This window comes from Corvus brachyrhynchos, unplaced genomic scaffold (genome assembly GCF_000691975.1).
Source record: "Corvus brachyrhynchos isolate BGI_N302 unplaced genomic scaffold, ASM69197v1 scaffold43, whole genome shotgun sequence".
In the NCBI taxonomy this organism is placed as follows: domain Eukaryota; kingdom Metazoa; phylum Chordata; class Aves; order Passeriformes; family Corvidae; genus Corvus; species Corvus brachyrhynchos.
In genome coordinates, this window is record NW_008237353.1 from 3,134,694 (window position 1) to 3,144,712 (window position 10,019).

Below are 10,019 nucleotides of genomic sequence, written 5' to 3' on the forward strand. Positions count from 1 at the left end.
GGGGGGGGGGGGGGGGGGGGATGTGGGAGAGGTTGATTTTCTCCAACATATACTTTAAGGAGAGTCATCATGTTGTTGGGTGAACATTTCTTCACCTCTCTTTTGCCTTTCACTGTCCTGGTTCCCAAGTATCCTTTCCCTATATTCCACCACATCAGCAGCAAATCCATTAACAAGCCATCTCTTGGGTTACCTTATGTGTCAGTTTCTCTGCAGACACTGAAGCAGCATTTCTCAAGGGCACTCCTATCAAAAATGCAGGTACAAGGATTAGATTTAGAACTATTAGAGAACTAAGGAAGAATTAGAACTATTCAAAAGTTCCTTCTTTTTAAATGTAACGGGCACTATGGAAAGTATTAGCTTGCCTTCCAGAGAGCTTGTTTCAGAATAGCATATCTGCTGTGACCCAGGAAGAAGCTCCAAAACAGCAAAACATGACTGCTGGGATGCTGTTCCATTACACACTTAGAACAAAACTTCCAGAACCCCATTTTTGTCTCAATGTAATAAAACAGCAAAGTGCAGGAGGTCTGCAAATACATTCTGCTCTTACTCCCTTACATAGCTGCACAGTTCTCTTCAAAGAAAATATATTCAAACTCAACTACTTGTTGCTGAGCATTCAGAGGATACATAAGTAATGTATTAATGTGTTCAGCTACATACAGTGAAAAAATGAACATTTGTCTGTTTTACCAAATGGCCAATTTTATTTCAGTCTGGTTTCGCTAGATAAAATTCTCTGAGAGCATATCTGAAGTCTAAAAGAAATTGAGAACTATCTCAAAATAGGGAATGACAACACAGTATGACAGGAAGGAAAAAAACACCAAAACTCATCAAAATGTTTAGAACTTGCATCATTCAGGGAGGTGGCACTACTGAGCCAAAACAAGTCTGGAGCACTGCAGACTCACATCCCACTGCATATCTAAAAAACTCACACTGACAGATGCTGACAAAGAAACTTTCCAAACCAGACTAGGACACGCCACTCATTCAGGGCCATAAAGCAGCTTCACCACAAGAAGACCTCCACCAGCTCTGTGCCTCCACGGGAATGCTCTGTTGATTTACCTTTTGCTAAAGCTTATCAACTGTAAAACAAGCCTGGGCTTTTGAATCAAAAAGTAAAACTGAACTTAAAGTAAATATTCAACAAGAATAAGAACTCTGAAGTGCCAGTAACCATACAAGTCAATTTGGCAGATAAATTACCCCTTCCACCTCACATGATCCTTTTTGCTTCAACTCTGAAAGAATCAAGTTTGTGAAAGGACACCTCAGCTACACTGGACATGATTTTAATCATTAAGTCAGACAGAAAGTGGAAACCACATGAGAAGAAGTATCAAATCCTCCAGTTTCTTATCTAAGATCTGCTGTTCCTTGTCATCATGTAAGAATTATTAAGCAAAACAGACAGCTCCACATACTAGCATTTAACACTAGAAAAATTATTGCAGAAGCTTGACAGATTCAGAATTTTGAAGCCTTACACTAGAAGAAAATTTATTCTTGACTAGAGGCTTTTGTACGCTATTTACTTGGGATTGACACTTATGTTTAAAAAGAGACTGTGGAATAAATTAAGAAAATGTAAGCTCAATAAATAAAATATGATGTGTATTTTTTCATTGCATTTGTAAGCCTAAAATATTCTCTAATACAAAAAAATTTCAGAGGAAAATATTCAAGTGTTGACATTTTCAGCAAAGTGTTTTTAAAACAAAGCATCAAGTTACTTTATAGAAAGTTTACAGTTCACAATGCACCCTGGCACTTTTTTAAACATATGGAACAGTACTTCCTAAGTACATGCAGAGATAAGCATGCCATTCCAGCCACAGCAGCTGCTTTGATTCATGTTTATGAAATGCTTAAAATTCTTGGAATATACATACACAGTGCAAAAAGAAGATGCGGTGACACCATGAATCTCCAAGTCAGTCAGGACTAGCCTGCTGTCTATGCTGTTACTGAACATGAAGAGGCAGCAGCACAGGCTTAGTAGAGACTAGTTTTTAAGAAACAGGTAAGTGCAGGACCTGTTGCTAGTCCACAGTGAGCCTCTCTGCACCCATTTGCAGCATCATCATTAACCATGCTAGTTTCCATGCACTAACACAAGCACCCAGAAATGTTTCAGGCACACCTTTCTTCTGCTGTGCTGACTGATGTACCTCAAAACAAGCACTGTACCATTAATAAGCACCAAAACAAATTCATGGCTTAATCTGTCAAAACAGTAGTTGCAGTATAAATTTCTGCCATGAGTTATAACACTTAAATAACAAATATGTCACTACAGGATGATAAGCCATTAGGGACTTCATGAGGGGCTTCATGAGGGGACTACACAGATTTCCCTATAGTGATCCAAGTGAAATGAGACAGAACATTCAAATTACCTCCTCTTGAAAAAGTTTCACCTTACAAGCCACTAGCTTCAGATCATCCAAAGGTGATGTAGGAATATTTGGTAAGCATGTACGTGCTTGAGAATGTCTCTATTTAGGATGTAACAGAATGCCAAATTAAGGGTATGGCTGATTACTAAAGAATATACTAGCTTAGGATATGGTTATGAGTTTATAAATGTTTTGATGGCTGGCAGGTGGGTTTTTAAACCATTATTTTTATATTAGAAGGCAACTATCAAAAATAAAGGCCAGAATTACAGACAATAACACTAACCAAGCACAACAGCATTAGAAAGCCACTTACTCACTTTTCACCCAAAATGAGAAATTACATAAAGGGACACTCTCCTCTGGCATTGAAAACAGCTTGTGTAACTCCTGCTCTTCACCAACATGGATATCTTGAGCTCAAGTCATCGATTTTCAACTCCCGTCAGCAAGGCATTTTTCTGTTTGACCTTCATATTCTAAGATAACTAACTGAGCTCCTCCATCACGCCCCAGCAAACACCCACATCAAGCTTCACACATAAGAACCACAAAGACACATACAATCACCCCAAGCTCCCTCAAACCTTGAACTCTGATGACCAATTTTGGATCAACCTACGAAGTCAGGTACTAGCTAGACGAGCCTATGGACCTTGTACTGTCTCTGGTAACACACAGCAACACTACTTCCAGGCAAGGACACAACTGTTTTAGTTAATTTGGTGCTTTGGGTCATAAGTTAACTCAAGAGTTGAGTCCTGTGTGGTGCACATCATTGCACAGCATGGGCCTTTTCATTGTCGGCTGTACTCACTGTCTCCAGCCAACACTTTCACACTTCCTAAAAGAGCCTTCTCCACTCTACCATCAGTAACAGACATTCTCCCAAAATACCAAACAACCAGAGAAATTACTCAGTTAAGCAACAGCATCTGCACAGCACTGCTGCAGCAGTTGGCATCTCGCTACAGCGGGCAGTAATTGTTTCCATTAATAGATTCAAACCATGCCCAGGGCGGACCAAATAAGCAAAGGCACTGCACTACTTTCCCATCATTAAGGACAGTCTGTCCATGCAGGGAACACTGGCAGCGCAACCAGAGGCGGCCACCACTACTCAGTCTGCACCAGAGGAACAGAGGAGCTCAAATCTGATAAAGTCTCAAGCAATAGCAACAAGTGCATTCGTCAATTTAAAGATTTAGCTGTAATCTTATTAGTAGAAGTACCACCATGTTGAATGCCTGAACAGCAGCTGCCTGCCTGCATATGCTGCCCTGCAGGCCTGATCAGACCAAGAATGGATTCGCTTGGTCCCTGAAATTTTGTGCCAAGATTCACACCCCAGCTCTGCTCGGCACACAGACCTGCACAGGAGGGCAGCTGGTGTGCACTGCTGCTCCCTGAGCTCAGGTTCTGCAGCACCAGGACTTCTTAAGCACTTCCTGAAGTATCTTCAATCTAACCCACACCTGGGTCACAATATGTTTACAAGCATCATTTAACTCTAAGTTTTTTAACTATTAAAGTAACAGCAAATTAGAAGTCTTACCACGTGCACATTTAATAAACCTACTAGATGCACAACAGAGCAGAGAATCTTGTTTTCAAAACAAGACAGCTGTCTCTACACTAAGGTGATAAGGAGGTGCAAATAAAACTTTTCCTTTAGTCCTGACATCCCCCAAAAATAGGACAAAAAAAAAAATCTCCATTTTAAGAGAGCTACAATTTTTTAAAATTCATAATTCATTTCAATAGACAACACATTCAAGGTGTATTGACTAGTAATCCAGAGCTCAAAACCACCCCTGGCTGCAGAAATAAACATGTGCATACGTACCTGTACCTTCTAAACACAGAAACTAAGCATATCTAACGGTCTACTGATCTTTTTACACATATTTTCATATCCCACAACTTAGGTTCTTCCAACATGGCAAAACAGAAAAATTGGACAGGTTTGAAGCTAAATCTCATTTGACTGTGTTCAACTCAGAAATATTTGAACATAACACTCAGTAGTCCAAAAGCAGAGAATGGCTACAAAGCAATGATTGCCTAAACATGGTCATTCTAAGAACAGTTTTCCTTCTCCTCAAACACTTTATCTATTTTTGTTCTGAAATTTTGCCAGCTAAGTACTACACACTACTTACCCAGAATCCCAACAGCCTCCAACAGTAGTTTCCTCTAGCAATCACATTTAAAGACCGAATCACAAGGTCCTAACAGCAGTCTGGATTTTGCAAGCATGGTAAAATAATGGATGTTGCATTTACTCACAGTTCAGGTCACCTCATGAAGAACCAAGAACCATGTCACACAGTATTTTGGACTACAAGTTCGTGTCTTGTGTTCCAAATTACACGGAATTTTAGAACAACAGTTTCAAGGAACTGCATCTAGTGTCACATCTGAGGCATGAATGGATTAGAGCAATGCAAAAGTAGGTCCCAAAATTACATTTTCCAATTACACATTTCATAATTCAAATCCATCTCCTCTGCCAAGGTTCAAAGCTAACAGTTCACATCCTGAACACTGATGTCTAACAGGAAAGTTAGACAGGTCAAAGTCAGATTACTTTTACAACTTCCTGCAAAGATAAAAGTTGCCGCATTCTACTATTTTATGATCCACCTCTGACAGGTGATAATTTGAAGTTCACACATCAAAGACGTGATCTTGTCAGTCATTCCTTCAGATACTGAACCAATTAGCAGCTGTCCTGTTTCAGCTTCCAGAAGTTTCAGTTTGAAAAAATTACCATTATCACAAAGGCCTCCAACCATGCTCTTCTCTCATCTCTGATGCTACTCAAAGCAATGTACCAAAAATGATGAAGTACCGCAACCACCAAGGGAAGGACCGTGTACTAAAGACTATCCAAAACTATGTTTTCTCCAAAGCAGAAGGAGCAACAGCTGTTTTCTGGAAACAAGAGTTTTAGGACAAGCTGCCTAGGGATGAAATCTGTGCTTCAGATATTAATCTTTGAAACTATTATGACCTACAAAAACTAGATAGGCACACACATCTGTTCCCAGCTATTTATTTTATTAAAGAGCTTAAACCTATGCAAAAAAAAAAAACCCAAAAAACAAACAACAAAAAAAGCCCCCATATATTCTGGAATCTTTAATAATTTAGCACTATAAGAAGAGGGTTTTTTTAAGTAGAATTGGGATTTGGTGCTACTTGTCTTATCAAAATGAGGATGGAAGAGGACAGAACAAACAAGTCATAACATGCTGGGGTTTTTTTAAAGAGTTAAGACAGGCAAGACAGACACTTTCAGAAAAAAGTGAGATTTTGAGTTCAGCTCTACAATCTGAAGACTTCTTTCTTATTTTCTGCTCTGAGATTTTTATTAAGGCAAAGTTTGCAACAGGCTACTGTGCTCTAATGGAATGAATTGCCCAATAAATGAATTTGTGTTTCAGTTAAAACTACAGATGAAATAGCATTTCAGTTCTAGTGTCTCCATGGTTCCTTGTTTATTTCTGTCAAGACAAATATTTTGCTTACTAAAGAAAAAATCATGTCATGAAGAACTGTTATCAGGGAGCCAAAATAAAACTTGTCAGATCCTATGTGTTAAAAAGGGTAGCTGAAAGGAAAGGAAGGAAGGAAAGAAGGAAAGCATATTTTAACAATCAGAAACAGAGGAGGAACCAATGCAGCAAGACCTCATTTGTCCTACTGAAAAATAACATCCATAATGTAAAGTCAGGTCTTTAGTAGACATAGAGATGTGAAATCTCCATTGTAAAAAATTATTCATTTTGCAAGATTGTCTGTGACTCTATACTCTAATTATCTTATAGTTACATTTTAATATGGCACCTTGTTGCCAACAACCAAATACAAACATTTATAGCAGGACAGAAGGATTCAATTGACTTTGAAACACAATAACCATTTCTGAAAGACTGTAAGTTAGAATAGGGGGGGTTTTTTCTGTGAAGAGAGAGAGTACTTTGAGAAAGGAAATCCAGGTTGAAGACCAAAAAAAAAAAAAAAATCAGAGTTCCCACAAACTTTCTCCTTGGGAAAAAATGGAAATCTATATTGGTTTGGGAAGGAAATGGCTGAGAGACAGGAGAGGTAACTAAAAGAACACACAAGCACACTTCAACAGATATAAAGGAAACTACTGCTACCAGTATAAGCAAAACAAGGGTTAAAGGTATGAAGTCCAACAATGAACTTCCAGAAACTTTGCTAGCATCAGAGATTATACCTGATAGCAGCTAATGAAAACCGTTCCTTTTTGAACTCTGTCTCCTACTATTTCAGTTGATAAAGATTTTTCTGTGCCTTTCAGACTCAGACTGTTCAGTTTTACTATGTTCTGGTTTTCCTCCTTCATTAGTTTAGAACACTGGAAGTCATGTGCCTGTGGGCAACAGCAGGCCTGCTGCTTATAAAAAGACAGAACACTTGCATTTAATAACAATTACTACTTTGTAGCTGTGTTTGTTACGGTGTGAGTGCTGTGTGGTCTAGCAGTTAGGAGGTGCAGTCAGAATCCTGCTCTAATTTATGGTTGTAACTTTACCTCTAATACAACAATGAAAGTTGGACAAATGACAGCACTGTCTGGGATTTTAGGCCTTTTACATCACTTGTAAAACTAGCATTACTTGCCCATCTAAAATCCTTCAGAACTATACTTAATAATGCCTAGAGACTAATAATGCAACTGAATTTAAATTTAATTCAAAAACTCCTTACAGCATAGGCAAAGCTAGTAAAATCTGATTTTCCTAACCTTGGATGTTCTTCCGAGAGCAAATTTTATAATTTTATAATTATTAAAGAGTTACCTAATTTTACTTCAGAAAATTCTGTCAGTACCTTTTAAACTATAACTGAGAGAACAAAGCAAATAAAGAGCATGGTCCTGAATTCTACTCCCTACACCCTATAGTCTCTTGGCTTCAGCTGAATTTAAAAAAGCAGCCCTGGAAACCAAATTTGCTTTAGAAGGCTACTTATTCCAAAATGCAGCACAAACTTGTACTTCCATCAGCCAGAAAAAGGGAAATTTCCATATAAAAAGATAAAATGTAAAAAGGGAAAGGTAAGATTAAACAAAATATTAAAATAATGCATAGACTAGAGAAAGACCAATTAATCACCCTAACAAATTAAATCATTTTTGCAATGACATGGTTGCTCTGAAGGAAAAATCCAGTTAAGCTATATAAAAACAAGCTACACAAAGAAAACCAAAAATCCGTTTGACATCTCTAACCCTGCCAAGGCATCAATCCAAGTACAAGCAGCAGCTACTCAGCAGTTCAGAGCCAGTTTATACAGACATTTTATGGTGGGTACACATAGAAGAACAGAATCCATTTCTCATCATGAGAAATTAAACTATTTCTATTGAGTAAAATATATAAACCAGCAGTTTAGCACTGAAGGAAATGTAAGGATGTTCATGAGGCGCAAAAAGCCCATTAGGCATCTTGACAGATTACATGCAAGGTCTGCCATTAAGCAGGCACCCCAACTATCTGTTTGCACTAATGAGAGCTACTTCTGATCAGTATTTCTGACAGTTCTTTCCAATAACACATCTGGCAGTTGTTTCAAACACACAAGTTAGCAGCCAGCCAAATTCCAGCCTCACACTGTGCTGCAAGCAGGACAGCTATCCCTTGCCAACACAGCTGCCGACGGTGTGGTCGCACACAAGCGTCACAGCTCACCCATAAGGCTCTTGATGTAGAAACAGAAGCCAGTTACCACCAAGAGAATTTATATATTTTATAGATATTAAAGCCTGATAAACACAAGACACATAAGCTCTCAAAAGACAGTCACTGCACAGTCTCACTGCATACCTGTGGGCAAATCTGCACAAGCAAAATTCCCACATTACGGGCTCATCATTAAACTACCTGGCCCTTAGTCTCTCAAGTCTATTGAAATAGTGATTTTTAAATCTTAATTCTGGTTTTGCTTTATAAACTCTATGTGTATTTTATGTTTCATGCCTGTCAATTCCACTCACTCTGAAGAGTTCGTTATTCTTTTTATAGCACTGTTGTGATAGAAGCTATATATACATTTCAATAAACTCCTGTTTATTGATAAAACCCCCCATACATTCTAAAACAGAATAGTTTTTTAAAACCCCCAAAATTTCCATTTCACAGATGAGATGCTAAGACCCAGAGATACAGCACAACTTATAGAAGATCACACAAAGATCTACGAAAGAAGCAGGAAACAAGCACAGATCTTTCAAGATGCAGGCCAGCACTTTAGCCACAACAATGGTTCTGAAGACAATGCCAGCTAGATTTAAAATAAATTGGTGTGATTACACCTATATTCTAGTATGTGGCTTAACGTGAGAAGCACCTTCACACCCTAGACATGCAAAAATAGAAAAGGTCTCAACTTTTTTTGCTGGAAAGCAATAAAAGTATGACACTCTGCCTTCGCAAAAAAAAAAAGACTATTCTCACACTGAAGTTTTTTTCATAATTATTAACGAACTGAATCAAAAATATTTTTTAAAAAGACTTAAGTACTAGAAAGGTGCTAGGCTGAAAATCTCCATACCCATTCAAATGATTTCTCAATCCTTGGCATTAAATGCATTTAATAGGTCAACTGAACTTGAGCAGTCAACAGGTAGCCGAGCAGATAAGAATACAACATAACTATTCCACTTGCACCTCCCCATCTTTCCCCACACTCCCTCAAAGGAAAGAAATCTTTTCCTGTTCTGATCTATTTTTACAGTCTAGTGCATTGGTATTTTGGATTATTTCCAAGGGTATTCTTTACTGGGGCATCACAACTAAATGCCAGATTTCAAAATTATTTTAGCATATTCTCATAGGCTACTTCACAGAACAACACTGAATTAATAAAGGATCTAGCAATTACAGCCTTTTCAAATGCAAATAGGTTAAAAACTAGTAAACAAAGTTATATAAAAAAAAACATCCATCACTAGCATAAAAATCAGATTCCGTTTCTTGTTCCCCCACAGGTTACACCAAGTTGTTAACAGCCTACACTCAAGGGAAATTTCTGAAAACAGCACACACGGTCTAAGTCATTACCTACTCCACACTTTATTTTTTGAGCAGTCAATCAAGAATCAACTTCTGATCCTGGGAGACTAACAGAGATCTTCTGTCTCCACATTGGGTACCTCCGACTCCCCCAGGAAGCCAGGTAAAGAACCGATCCTTATTTCCCATGGATGCAAGCCCAACGCAGCAGCCCTGCTCAGCTCTCGCCTCTCGCCCTCTCCCTCCCACCGCAGCCCCGAAAAGCACCGAGCGACACCCTGGGGACCCCACCGCTGCCCTGACAAAGGCAGGCGAGGCGTCTGCGAGAGCGAGGCGGAGGAACCGGGGCTGGGCTTTCACTCGGGGCACGGCGACTCGGGGTTTTACCTTTCTCCCTGCTTGGCGTTGGAAGGCGGCGGGTGAAGCACAGTCTGGTTCCCTTCCATCTCCACGATGCACTTGGTATTCAGGTCCAGCTCTGCAAGGCGACACGGCGGGGGGCTGTAGCCAAGGCGAGCGAGCGCACCCCCCTTCTCCCGGCCCGCCGGGGCAGCTC

At 39.3% G+C, this 10,019-nt stretch overlaps 1 protein-coding gene across 7 annotated transcripts in view; it reads right to left on the reverse strand.

Moving 5' to 3' along the window:
- The window catches only part of KIF13A (kinesin family member 13A), a 119,119-nt gene that overhangs the window by 94,769 nt on the left and 14,331 nt on the right, over window positions 1-10,019 (reverse strand). For all 7 annotated transcript variants that reach the window (XM_017730685.1, XM_017730680.1, XM_017730681.1 and 4 more), the window contains one exon: window positions 9,851-9,943. In XM_017730685.1, coding sequence (XP_017586174.1) covers window positions 9,851-9,943 — 93 coding nt within the window. Of the gene's footprint in view, window positions 1-9,850; window positions 9,944-10,019 lie in introns of those variants that run through there.